Source organism: Nyctereutes procyonoides, unplaced genomic scaffold (assembly GCF_905146905.1).
Source record: "Nyctereutes procyonoides isolate TBG_1078 unplaced genomic scaffold, NYPRO_anot_genome, whole genome shotgun sequence".
Lineage (NCBI taxonomy): Eukaryota > Metazoa > Chordata > Mammalia > Carnivora > Canidae > Nyctereutes > Nyctereutes procyonoides.
In genome coordinates this window covers 64,077,295-64,091,960 of record NW_026575140.1, presented here as the reverse complement: position 1 = coordinate 64,091,960, position 14,666 = coordinate 64,077,295, and the positions used below count along the sequence as shown (strand labels likewise).

At 34.3% G+C, this 14,666-nt stretch overlaps 1 protein-coding gene across 2 annotated transcripts in view; it reads left to right on the top strand.

Annotated features, from left to right (window-relative positions):
* The window catches only part of GUCY1A2 (guanylate cyclase 1 soluble subunit alpha 2), a 334,359-nt gene that overhangs the window by 211,478 nt on the left and 108,215 nt on the right, over positions 1-14,666 (top strand). For both annotated transcript variants that reach the window (XM_055306204.1, XM_055306205.1), the window contains exon 6: positions 1,609-1,752. In XM_055306204.1, the coding sequence (XP_055162179.1) occupies positions 1,609-1,752 (144 nt within the window). The remainder of the gene's footprint in view (positions 1-1,608; positions 1,753-14,666) is intronic.

Sequence of the window (14,666 nt, the reverse complement as noted above, 5' to 3'; positions counted from 1 at the left end):
AAGTGTTCAACTTAGTGATTTCACAAGGTAATACTTTATGCTGTGTTCACCACAGTGTCGCTACCATTTGTTCCATTACATTAGTATTACAATAACACTGTGTTCCTTATACTCCTTTTATTCCCTTGACTTACTCATTCCATAAGTGGATGCTTCTATCTCCTCGTCCCCTTTACCCATTTTTACCTACCACCTCCCCTCTGGCAACTAACAGTTTTCTGTATTTATATTTCAGCTTCTGCTTTTTGTTTGTTTATTCATATTTTTAAGATTCCACTTGTGAGTGGAAGCATATGATATTTGTCTTTCTCTGACTGACTTATATCACTTATCATAATACCCTCTAGGTCCATCCATGTGTCTCAAATGGTGCAATCTCATCTTTTTATGGCTCTATAATATTCTTAGATGTACATATCCCATATTTTAGACTCTTGGGTTGCTTCGGTGTCATGACTATTGTAAATAATGCTGCACTAAGCATAGAAGTGTATATATCTTCTCAAGTTAGTGTTTTCCTTTTGCTTTAATAAATACCCAATATGGAATTATTGGATCATTTGACATTTCTATTTTTAGTTTTTTTTGAGGAACCTCCATACTGTTTTCCACAGTGGCTGCACCAATTTATGTTCCCATCAACAGTGCATGAGGGCTCCTCTTTCTCCACATCCTCATCAGTACTTTGTTATTTCTTGTCTTTTTGATTTTGGCCATTCTGACAGGTGTAAGGTGATATCTCATTGTGGTTTTGATTTGGATTTCTCTGATGAATAGTGATGCTGAGCATCTTTTCATGTGTCTGTTGACCATCTGTATGTTTTCTTTGGAAAAGTGTTCTAGTCCTCTGCTTGTTTTTAATCAAATGATGATGATGATGATGATGATTATCATTATTATTTTAGTGTTGTGTTTTATGTTTTCTTTATGGTTTGTGGATATTAACCCTTTACTAGTTATATCATTTGCAAATTATCCAAAATCTACCACCCTTACTTTGGATAATTAGAGAACTTTCCTCTGAGAAGAAGTTGTGCCTAGTTTTATACCATGCTATATGCTTTGGAAATTTGAGGATTTTAACTTAAATACTTGAAATATTTAACAAAAGCAATGGCTATTCAGAATGGATGCTGACAATAACATTAGAATAGGGTCTAAAAAGACTCTGGCAGTGCCTGTTAACTCTTTAATTGTAAGATTATGGAGGGTTTCTGCACATTAATTTCTCACCTCTCAAATATAACCAATATTGAAAATTTGAAAGAGACAAGACAGTGGCTTTGTAAAAGGTCATTATTTGAAAATTGTTCAGGCAAAATACTGGTAATTCTTTTTTGTAGAGGACAATTATTCTGTATTCCAGTTGTTCCCAATTTCAATGATCATCTATGGCGATAGCGTTGACAAACAGCCCTGGAGTGAGATGTTAGTATTTGACTATGGCTGTTTGCAAACTCTGCTGTGATTACACTCAGTTGTCTAATTGCTTAATTTATTGATGTTTTGCTGACATGTTTTCAGCAACATTTGTGATTGCACATAACTAATCATTTCTCTTCTGGCTCATTATCATATGTTTGCATTTGATTTGTCTGATGGCTGCAGGTGGAAACAATAGGTGATGCGTACTGTGTTGCTGCAGGACTCCATAGGAAAAGCCTCTGCCACGCTAAGCCCATTGCTCTGATGGCCCTCAAGATGATGGAACTTTCAGAAGAGGTGCTGACACCCGATGGAAGACCAATTCAGGTAACTTTCTCTACAATTTGTTTGAGTAGTAGCATACCTTTAATTGAAGGGGCAAGAAATTCCCTTCTGAGTTCTACTTATGTAACTTACACTTTTAGACAAGTAGGGTGCTCAAGAAGGATGAGGGGTTAACCAGAGATAACTCATAGATCTGGGAAAAGAGCAAATGGAGTAAGGTCCAAAATGGGAAAAGGTGTGTGAAAGGCTCATCACCATGGAGAAAAGAAAGAGCTAAAGGATTAGACCAAGGAAAATCTTGCCAGTGACCAACTTAACACTACTAAGCAAGAACAGTAGTGACAATCAGAGTCGCAGAGATAATCCATAAAAGCATAAAACAAGGAGGCAAGAAAATGGAGGATTTGAAAAACTTCCTTTGGGTAGTTTACAGGTGTTCTTTATGAAACCTCAGTACTCAGGGTTAATTCTGCATTTTTTTAATGTGACAGAGCTTGAAGGTTGGAGTCCAGTAACTGAGGAAATTTTAAAATGTTAGAAAATTACCTCCTGGTATGTTGTACTTTTTTGGTACTGATGGCTCTCCACAATCTAAGATCTATCTCTAAAAACTGATGAGGTCATCTACCTCTAATCTTGCCAGGATACAGTGGATCCCAGGAGTATTGTCGCTGTGAACTCTTTTAAACCAGAAGTTGTGTATTTGGAGAAGTAACATGAATGTAAAGCAGCCCTTTTATAACAGCTCATCAACTTTAAATTAAAAAAAAAAGAAAGCCTTAAAATATAGGACATTCCTAATTCTGGAGTTATGGCAAATTAGATTTTCTGAATGTGCTTTCTGACTAAAATTATTAAAATGCATGTTAAAATTTTTTAAAAAATATTTAACACTATTAACATTTTAAACCTATTAAGCACATCACTGAACTAATAGGAAAGAAAAAACATGCCAGTTACATGTGTAGACTAAGTGGAGAATTTAAATTAAGTTCTCTGTCATGAGCAGTGGTAACAGGAAACTAGGAAACACTACTTCTTTCTGGAGGATGTCAACTTCAATCCCATCTTCAAAGAATTTCTGCAGGTAAAGCACTTTGAGAATGAATGGCTAATACTAAAAAACAAAACCCCTTGTCCTCCGCCCAGCCCCCCCAAAACCCTAAGGCCACCCATTCACACAAGAAGTCAAAGTATTATGGATGAGAACCAAGGGTAGTATTAGATAAGAAAAACAATGTGGTGTTTTCAGATACCAAAATTTCAATTGGAATAAAAATGACAATGTTTTATATAGTTAAAGAAATAAAGAAGCAGCTTAAAAATATGAGGCAGGAATAGTAGATTTGAAAAGAACCTGAGAACTCCTAAGCTGGCAACATAATACTTTGGAAAGAAAATGGTCAGTGGATGAGTTTAAAAGCAAATTAGACACAGCTGAAGGAAAATTTAGTACACTGAAAGTTAGAACTGAAGAAATGACCCATAATTAGGTCCAGAGACTTTAACACGTGGCAATATGAATAAGATAATACAAAATATAAAATATGTGGGAAGCATTTAAGTCAGAGTAGGAAAATGTGTGTTCAGCTGGGTTTCCAAACATAGGTAATGCAAAAAGGGGATTTTTTTTTTCTGGAACAAATAAAATACATGAATCAGTTCTCACACAATAATCTTAAGGGATTCTATGAAGGTAAATCATAGGAATTCAGAACTAAACATGTCTTAATAATGCTGTAGTGCATTAGAGAAAAAGAGGACTGGCTAAATGATAAAGGTGACACTGATAAGTGGGGAAAGGATGAGCTGTTGAAGAAAAGGTTGGGGACCACTGGTCATCCACATAGACAATAATATTAAAACTGGATCTCTACTTCATGAATCTGCACATAAAGTAATTCCAGGTGGGTTAAATGTGAAGGGCCATACTCTCAAACTATAAATCTGTAATTTGAAGTTTATAAGTTAGTGGAAGGAACAGTTTTTTGCTTTTTTTTTGTTTTTTGTAAACCAGTGAAGTCAACAATTATCAAATCATAAGGGAAAATATATGTGAATTTTACTACACTGAAGTTAAAACCTTCCTGTTTATCAGATAGCACCTAAAATAATAAAAAGATAACCACAGAAGAATTTTTCTTACAACACATTTAACCAAAAAGTATCTTTGGTTAACCTCATGAGTAACTGTATAAATACATACTGCTAGTTTGGCACAAAGTGGAAAGTCTGACAGCGCCATTGTTAGCAAGGATCTGGAGCAGCAGGTAATCACCTACAGCTGGTGGGAGTGTAAATGGTACAGTGTCCTTGGCATTAACAACTAAGTTTACTTTGCCTTGCCTACAACTCAGCAATCCCTTGCCTGGATCTTTGCCTAGAAAGTACATGTACAGGTGTAGCAACAGTCACAAGAGTATTCACAGCAACACTTTGATAAGAGCCTCACTCTGGAAATAAATAAAATAACCATCTGATGGAATAGATTAACTGTGATATGTTTATACCTTGGTATACTGTATGGTTGGGAAAATGATGACTTTAGCTATTGACATCAACATGTCAAAACTTCATATTGAGCAAAAGAAGCAAGTAATAATAGAATGTTGTAGTATTCTGTTTCATTAAGTTTCAAAACTGGAAAAATAAAAAAAATATGTGATCTAGAAATATCTGCATTGATGGAAAAAGTATAAAGGAAAGAAAGGGAATGGTTGATACAAATTCAAGATGGTGCTTAACTCCAAGGGAAAGGAAGAAGATGATGGGAAGGGGGAGGATGCAGTAGGGAAAGTGCAGGCATGGTTAGAGCACTCATTTACCGCTACTCTTTTATGTGCATATATACATTTATATTTGGCAATTTTAAAATGTAGAAAGAGAAAGAGTTTTCTCACCACTCCTATCAGTAGTGAAAACAGGAAAGGATGGGGCATTAAAAAAATAGTTTAAGTCCCCTCAGGACATAATTATCAAGTTATTCAAGTACGTGAATGACAGACACCTCTACCACTGCCAGGGAAAACAAACGAAAGGGTCACTGCCTCAGATCTGCTTCAGACTACAAATACACACAGTCCAGATTGAATTCATATCAGTTCTAAAATTTTCAAGACTACTAGCTGGGCAGTCTTATCATTTGGAATTGTTTTTCTATGTTGGATTTTCTTTTATCAGAGATAGAATGCTTGTATTGATTCAGCCTTGTCAAAGCAAACTTAAATTACCATAAAACAAAACCAGGGAATTGTGTTTTACAGTGTGCTCATCCATATTTTCATTTGTGGGATATAACATTATTCTGTCTTATGAATCAGTCTTTTTAAATCAGAAGAGGAAATGTCTATAAAGATTTAATAAGAATGCAGAGAGAGAATTCAAAATCATAAAACCACCTTAATAATTTTAGCTTCATTACTAATTCATATTATTTTCATGGTTTGGGATTGTTTTTGGCATATTAATTTGACTTTGGCTTCTAACTTGGTGCCATGGGAATGTTTCTAAGCTTATTGAAAGAATCTTTTATTAAAAATGCTTGGGCATGCAGTAGGGTTATGTGATCAGCTGAGTGTTTACTTCAAACTCTGTAAGTTTTAGGATGTTAAAATTTAAGCTATTGGAGCTACAATAATTATTCAAAAGAAAACTCCCCAAACCTCTCATATTTTGAAAAGGAAATTGATAATATTTATATGACTTTATAAACCTTCCAGGTACCCCTCATGATAGGAAATAGGAACATGAATTATAAATTATAATTGCTTGCAAATGATTGGTAATGTCCTTGAATCACTAACTATGAAATTGAGTTAATTTTTAAAATTGTAAAAGTAACAAAAGAATATAGCATTTCATTTATTTAGTTTATAATGCTCAAGCATTTGTTTTTATAAATAATGAAACTCAGAGGCTAGTTATAGACTGCATCTACAAAGCATATACAAACATGGTCTATTTTTGTAACAAATCTGAAAAATCAGCCAAAGTGACTTTAATTAAGACTGCTTTTAAAAATAATGATTAGAATTTTTATTTTTTTATTTTATTTTTTATTAGAATTTTTAATACTTTTTCAGTACGATGAAAAAGCCTACTGGCTGAATTTATAGTAATGTCAGCATTATTCTTATTACATTTTTTTTTTTTGCCTCAGAGGAAATCTGATTTTCTTACATCTTAGACACTTGAAGAAAAGTAATATCAAATTTATGTTCTTCCCCCTTTGTTTGAGCTAGCTGTATTGTGATTTCACTAGAAAATTGTATGAATCCGGGATCCCTGCGTGGCGCAGCGGTTTAGCGCCTGCCTTTGACCCGGGGCGCGATCCTGGAGACCCGGGATCAAATCCCACGTCGGGCTCCCTGCGTGGAGCCTGCTTCTCTCTCTGCCTCTCTCTCTCTCCTCTCTCTCTCTCTCTCTCTCTCTCTCTGTGTGTGACTATCATGAATAAATAAATAAAATCTTTTAAAAAAATTGTATGAATCCATGCTGTGCTTTAACCTCATGACTCTAATCTTAACCAAAGTATTTTGAATAGGTTTTAATGCTGAATGGCTAACTTTTACTAACAATTTAACCACTCTGATGAAAATAACAAAATGTTTATTACTACCTATGCTTTATTTCTTGAAAATAAAAATGTTGATAGGGAAAGAGAAGCTGTGGACCGATTAGAGAATGTGATTATATCTATATTGGAAAGACAAGTAGCATTTTCACGACTTAAGGCGTTTAAAGAAGATTGAGTTAGTGCGTCCAAATATCTAAGTTTTAATTCGGGACTCCAGTTTTGAAAAAATATTTTCATTGAAAATTATCACACAGGCACACAAATTCAAATTAGTTTCATCAATTTAGAGAACAGTACATTTCATATAATGAGGCAATTATACAGAGATGGTGAAAGAGAGTTTAAAAAAAAGCTATATATCATCATGTTGTAATACTAATGTGCTTAGCAATCTTAATTGCAAATCAGGGAAACACTGTGAATCTTTTCTAACTGCCTAGTCCAAAGGCAGAAATATTAACATATAATTTACATATACTTATAATTTGCATGTAATACATTACATTGTGGCTCTTTTAAGCTTCAACTTAGTGTCCTAATGAGCTTACAGGATTTTTTTTTGAGATTATGATATAATTATTCTCCAATTAATTTTTAAATACCTGTTGTTATTTATAAAGGAAATCTGATGTTGTTACTTTAATATTTGGAGGGATTTGTTCTCTGCAAGTATTGCGGTATTAAATTAACGCCATGAGATTACAGCCCAAGATTATATTTAGAAAAAAGTAAAACTAATTGATAATTGTTTGTGGATAAAATTCTAATTGGTACTTTTACCCTGAAGTATGTATACTTACCTGAGATGTTCTACCTCTGGAATATAAGCCTACAGAAAAAAACCTATGGGGGTCAGAAAAAACTACTTAGGCATTGTATGAACTCACTGTTAAGATGCTGAGCCCAGCTATTCTCACATCCATGTTTATCCACAGTTGAAGTTACTTTTAATCTTTTAGGTACTATAAATAGTCATAATTTTAGTAAATTATTGTTTTATTATAGAAATAACATATAAAATTACTATAATATTACTGGCGAAATTTATGGCTAAGTATATTCTCTAATAGATCTGTTCTGTATAGTGAATTTTTGCTACTAGGGAAGTGTTTCTGTTTTTTAAAGAATATGTTTAAAGTATTTTTTCACTGAGAGTTTACCAGTACATGGGATGATAGTAGAGTCTCTTCTGTGGTTTGCTTCTGTTTAATTATGAGTGTGAGTCTATATATTCTGTTCAGATATTCTAACTCACTAATACTCCCCTCAACTGTTTATGAAAATCATCCATTCAACCCATCCTGATGCTTAATATGATAGCAATTTATAGTTGTTTAAGTTTCCATTCATCCAACAAAAATTTTCCTGCTGTTTTTATTTATTTCTTTGACTATATCAGCTGTAATTAACTTTAAATCTATTGCTTGATATATCTCTTCTCTGAAGGCCTGTCGTCTATTACATTATCTGACCTTTCACTTAATTTTTAGTCATGTTACCTCTGTGTGCCTAATTATTGTTATTTTTTGTTTGAATGCTAGAGATTGTGTATAAAAATTATAGAAATAATTTCTTTCCAATATGGAAATATTTTTTAAAGATTTTAAAAATTGATTTATTGATGAGAGACACACAAAGAGAGGCAGAGACACAGGCAGAGGGACAAGGAGGCTCCCTGCAGGGAGCCTGATGCAGGACTCGATCCCAGGACCCCAGGAGCACGCCCTGAGTCAAAGGCAGACACTCAGCCCCTGAGTCACCCAGGCATCCCTCCAAAAGGGAAATTTTGTGTTCTGGTAGGAGGAATTCTAACAATCAGGGATCAAATGATTTAATGCTAAGATTCATTTTCTATGGGGGCCAGTTTACTTCTGATTTGTCTTCTGTTTTTGGTATCACCCTTACACCTGTGGTGCTGGCTGTCAATGTCTCATCTCAACGTATGGAGGGTTTGCTAAGTTTTCCCCCTGGAAATCCCTGGACTTTGGATTTTGTCTCCATGGTTCTATAAGTAGTTAGAGTACCAAAAGTCCTGCTCGGTTCCTTAACCCTTCTGGTTGGAAGATGCCTGTAGTGGATAAGCACCCTTGGATTTAGTGCTCACTTCTCCTTGACTTTCATTTTCCTCCCTAGCTTGGTGTAATATTTTTTTCATTGTCTTGTGGGCTGACCTGCAGAAGGGTGTTGAAGTTATATAATCTACTCTTACTAGAAATAGAAGTTCAAAGTCGTGTACATTTCTATGAGTTTTATTTCACTAATAATGATTCATCCTTACTAATCTACATTTGTGCCTATTTTCAACCCAAGTCACAGATGACATTATCTTTAAATAGAAAAGACAAAAACATCTAACTGTATTTAAACTAGCTACTGAAGAATAACAATAAATAAACATCTATTGAAGCACTTAACGGTGTGCCAGACAGCACTGATCCAGGTCCTTGCCATGTAATAATAGCTTTTCTGAGTCTCACAAATCTAGGAGGACCATATTACTATTATTCCCATTTTACAGTTGAAGAAAGGAATAAAAAAATTAATTAACCAGCACTCCTAATTACCACACTCTATCGATTTGTTAAATAGAAGTGTAGTAAATAAATTTCATATTGTCAAATTTTTCTTACTGCTTGAGTATTCTAATAATCTAATAAATGAGACTTTTCATGGCTCTAGTCAAGAAAATGTAAACTTTATATTAGATGTCTTCTTTAAGAGAATGGGTATAAATAATGTGTTTTAGAGATATTCCATCCAAAATGATTAATTTTTTAAATTATAAAGAGAGAGCTCAGTTCAGTGATGTATGTGGGAGGGGAATGGCTGTGATTCCATCATTATTTCAGAAATGAGAATCCCCAGCCAGATTGATTGGGTGCATCCACTAGCCATTTTATTGCATCGTTTCGTTTTTGTTTTCTGTTTATTTTCCCTTTGTTTATTGTGGATTGTAATGCAGAAGATACATATTTCAAAATGTCATATTTACATTTTTTCATGGGATAGTCTTTGAATTTAAAGGTTGTTTCTTACATTCTAATTAATTATTTTTATGTATTACTCAAGAAATTTGTTTTAATCATAGAATTGCTCTCCTGGCATGATGCCGAAGTACTGAGCTGTAATAGAGCACACTTCCTGCCTTCCAATCTTTCTATAAAATGTTGGTATAATGATTTAATAGACATTATTATTTATGCAATGTGTATGTCAATGATATAGAATTCCCTTGCTAGTTAATTTTAGCTTGTATCTCTAATCTTGATTGATTCTAATATAATTAGACTGTTGGTCACCTTTTCAATCTGTGGAAAGAGATAGTTTATTAGGCACACACTTTTGAAAATGCTGGTCTTATTGAAGAGTTTTGTTATAATTTTTGTCAAACAGATTTTCCAAGCAGTGCTTTTGTGAAAGTATTTGCGTATTTTTGCTACATGGAAAAAAAATAGCAGTAAGTTTGTGAAAGGGAAAACAAAACCCAGCAATGAAGGGAAAGCTAAATTTATTTGCATGAAACTGTGCATTAAAACACAAAATTGCTTAGCTTGATTTCATGGACCAGTCTTCCCGCTTGCACATTTTTAGAAGAGAAATGCATTCTTTACTGGAGATAGTTAAATGTTTTATAAAGCTACTCTGTTAAATAATATCACTATGGGGTGAACATTCAATAAGTCATAATCTGTTTCATTTCCTTCAGACTGTCTGCAGAGAGGGTCCTTCTCTGGAGTATTTGTGCAGCATCCTAAGAGGAGGCTAAAAATTACATTCGTAAAGGCGTTCGTTTTTATTTGATTCTTGTGTGGTGTGCTTTAGAAGTGTGAAGCCTTCAAGTAGTTAGGTGGCTTATGTATCTGAGTTTTATGTAAAGAATAAGAATCTGTCTACCATGTTTTGCCCCTAAAAAGACATTAGGATGTGATTTTGCCAACCCATTTTGGGGGTAGGTTAGCCCATTGTATTTTAGAATATGGTCTCTTTCACTGGCATTAACAAGAGAGGTTTTATCTTTTACTGCCAGTTTAACTTGTTCTCTTTAAGAGCTAATTGGGACATGTATATATGCCAACACCGGCAGCTCAAATCTTATAATACCAAAAATGATGTGAAAATCAAAAGATGGAATAATATAGAAGAGGAATGTGCTTTCTGCATGCTAACCTTACTATTAGGATTTATGTTTCTGGTTTCTTATGCTGTCTTGAAATCTAATATCTAGCTCCAAATCAAAATCTAAAAATTATTTCAGAGTAACTTTATTAGTTTTCCAAAACTACAAAAGGTAAAATGACCTGTGAAAACTAACACACAGAAGAGAATCAAAATCACCTACAATTTATTATTTATTTATTTATTTATTTATTTATTTATTTATTTATTTTTAATATATTTTTTATTGGAGTTCCATTTGCCAACATATAGCAAAACACCCAGTGCTCATCCCATCAAGTGCCCCCCTCAGTGCCCGTCACCTACAGTTTACCAACAAACCATAACCACATATTAAATTTTGTTGTATAGCCTTAGGCTTTTTTTACCCCCGTGACTATACAAACACATAGAAATAGAGTATACAGACTCAAAAAGTAGATTCTTTTAAAATTGAATGGACTTCATTCTGTAAAGTTAGGTGACACTGTGCCATAGAGATACCTCCATCCTAAATACACAGCAGAGACTTACTAAGTCCTAGGAAACATCTCTCATTGTTCTTAACTCACTTTGATTTTGCATTTTCCTGTTCTGACAGTTGAATTTTCAAGTCATTGAAAGGCAACTCTTTAATCACCTGAGCTGCAAATGTGGTCGGAAGAATTCGGTGTCACCGTGCATTTAAAAATCTGTTACACTTTGTGTTGATGGCATGTCAGGCATAGGGTAATTGTCTGGGTCACCACTATTCCTTATTTGGTTTCCTAGCAACTCTTGCCTTTTTCTAATGGCTGACTTGATTTCTGCACATTTGTAATGCTTCCCACTGCATCAGAAATTGTCATCTTGTGTATAAGTGTTACAACATCAAATTTATGCATAGATTCAATTCTCAGAAATTATTCTTCTTTATCATTTGCCTTTAATGTAATCATTCAAAGGTTAATCCAACCATTAAAAAATAGATTTAGTAAAACCTGATTAATTCAGATTGCACTCTGGGGAAATATGGTGATTTTGACAATGTCCAAAATACTTGCAAATAGTTCCTAGCAGAGGCCTGGCCCTAGCAGGAGGCCTGGTAAAGTTGAAGAAACAGACTAATTTTGATGTTCAGATGACCAGGTAATCAGCAGGTTGGTAGGAATGTAGGCCTGGACTCGGCTCTGAAGCTTTTGGGCTGAAAAGCTTTTTCTTTGGAAGTGTGCAGTTTGCTGATTCTGCATGATCCTGGAATGCAAAATGCTGGAGCATTTTACTCATGTGTTCAACAAATGTTGAGTATTTACATTTTTTAGACAACTAGTTTGGCACTGGGGATTTAAGGACAATAGAAATGGATATGGCCCTGGCCCTCCTAGAAATTACAATCTCATAGAACCAGCACCTATAAACGAATGACTTTGATATCTTTGTTATCGAGTGGAAATAGATACATGGATTTTTCTCAGTACTGTTTCCATCCTGAGTGAGAAATTTTTGTTAGGTTTTTTAAAACATTTGGCAAAGACCTTAAGTTCTTCTTAGAATATTCAAGATATTGTTGCTATCCATTTGGACCTACATTATTTTGGTGTCTTGGTAGATTTTGTATGTATCTAGGGAAGTGGAGCGGAAAGACTATGAAAAACAAACGATGTGCTGGTAGCTGGGTTGATAGATTCTGTATCATCTCATTCAGTCTACACAATAATCCTAGGAGGGGCACAGATATAGTTTTTATATATTTTAAAGATGAAGTAAAATGTCAGGGGTTAAAGAATATGTGTAAGATCATGGAAAAAATAATATATATAGTACATCTTCCATATGTCACTTTGTGCCAAGTGCATTATATAATTTATCCCTTTTCATCTTGCCCACCCCTAAAACCCTGCAAAGTAAATTTAATCTTATCATTTACTTCTTTAATATTATTTTATATTTAAAGAATTTGAGATTTAGAAGTTTATGTAATTTGTCCAAGATTATGCAGCTGGTCAATTGCAGAACTAAATTTGAACATGGACCTGTCTGCTTGGGGAAAAAAGAAATGAACTTCTCTTATACAAGCTGGCCAGTACCTCACCAGAATGCCCAGACTACAGTTCTGTGACCTGAACATTTAGAAAGAGTTGCCTCTCATCATGCACTTACTATGTGCCTGGCATTATGCTAAGTTAGAGTGTGTGCATGCTCGCTCTGTCATCTGTCTATACAAACATATGTGTAAGTCACACATATGCATGTGTGTTTTAAGCATGTCTTCCTATTTGTGAAATATACAGGTATTGAATATTATCATCTAAGCCCTACAATAATCATGGACCATGAATAAATGCCATCCTTATTTACAAAGGAGAAAACCAAGACTCAGAGAGGTTAAGGGTCTTAGTGTCAAAAAGAGTAAACAGGTAAATAAGAGTAGATTCTGAGTTGGAATTTAAATCTGCTTGGCTTCAAAGTCCATGATCTTTAACCGTTTCCCTACACTGCCTCAACAATAAAATGAGAATGTATGACTTCTCATCTTACAATTAATCTAATAATTTTAATCTCCTTTGAAAAAGCTACTTTTCTGTCTTCCTTAAGAAATGTTCAGACGTAGTAGCAGTGCAATGACTTGCAGGCCTTCTAATTTGAGGCAAACTCTATTGACTATAACTGTCCATGAAGATGTTGAAATAAAAAGGATAATTTTGTCTGCATTTAATATAGGGAGCCAAAATTGGTCGTTTTATAAAATTTCAGAATCTCTGAAGGAAAAATTAAGTTGGGCGTAATATTGAAATATAAACTTCTGCAATAATAGCTTCATATGAAAAATAGAAGATGGGATCTCTGGTTTGTGGCAATATAATAATCCCAAACCAGGAAAACAGGGATTTAAAACCTGGCAGAGAATCCAAAAGAAATATTGTTCTTCAGGATGTAGCATTTTCCAGATGGTATCAGTTGACTCTTTTGTATATTAAGTTATCCAAGATTACTTTTATATTTACAATAACCATAGCACTGATGGGAAGTAGGAAAATGTAGTAAAATGGTTTGATCACTCAGCCAGCAAGCATTTACTGAATTTCTCTCATGTACAAAACTACATAATTGAGTTGCAGACTGAGCTGCAGGAGTGCCAAATACTAATCTGCTTTTTTCTTGGCTCTCATTAAGTAAAAATTCTGTCTACACAATACCACAACATCTGGTCACTTAAATCCATTCAGTCAAAAATGCAATCAGCCTCCCAGATTTTCAGACTCTAGGATTGCATTCAACTTGTTTGCTCTAATTATTAGTTTATCTGAAAGTGATGTCAAGTAGTCACTAGCCTGAATGTAGATGTTTGAGTGAGCTTGGCAGGCACCTTCCCAAGGAAAGGTACAGACATGGAAGAAAGAAAATGCAAGTTCCGCTTTTCTTGGGGCCTCAGTCCAGGGCCTGCACAGATCTGTGTGCTGTTCGAAGAGTCTTCCTTGTGAGTTTGTTCTCTCCTTCTCTAGGCCACTCTACCCTCCTCTTGGGCCCCCCTGCTCCCTTTCTCTGCCCATTTCATAGAAGTACTTGTCATGCTCCCATGGGCTACCTTTGAATTACTCATACAAAATAATATCGTTATGGCTAACTCACATAAAAACTTTTGATACTGATCCATTTAGGAGAAGGGACTTTTTCTGCCTTTAACCTTGAAGTTCTATATTTATTTAAATTTCCCAAATGTGTGTGTGAATTACTTATGTATTATTAGTCTTTAGTATCAGTAGGAGTTATATAGGCAGTGCTGTCATGGATTGTTTCTCTTCCCTTCCTTATAGGTATCTGTAACTTTAAAAAACATAAATATAGTTTAAAAGTGAAGTAAGCACAAAGTTTCACCTGTGTATTCAATTCATAAGGAGTAATCAGCAGATGATGCCTAAAACCGAACAGGGTAAACAAGTATTTTTGGCTAAAAATTAGTAGGGACATCAAATCTTTTTGGCAAAATTGTGCACTAAAGCATTTGGCCAGGAAAATGAGGGTTGGTAGAAATACTGGTCATAAAAGAAAACTGCTGGCAGAAATTAATCTAAGCAAATATCTGATTACCAAATCACAAATCATCATTGTAAATTTTAAATGGGAAAGAACTGATACCAATTAAAATATTTTCAGAGGAATACAACTAGAAATGTAAAATATGTAAAATGTAAAATAGAATCAATTTAACTGTGTTATATAGAGAATAGTTCAAGAAATTAAATTT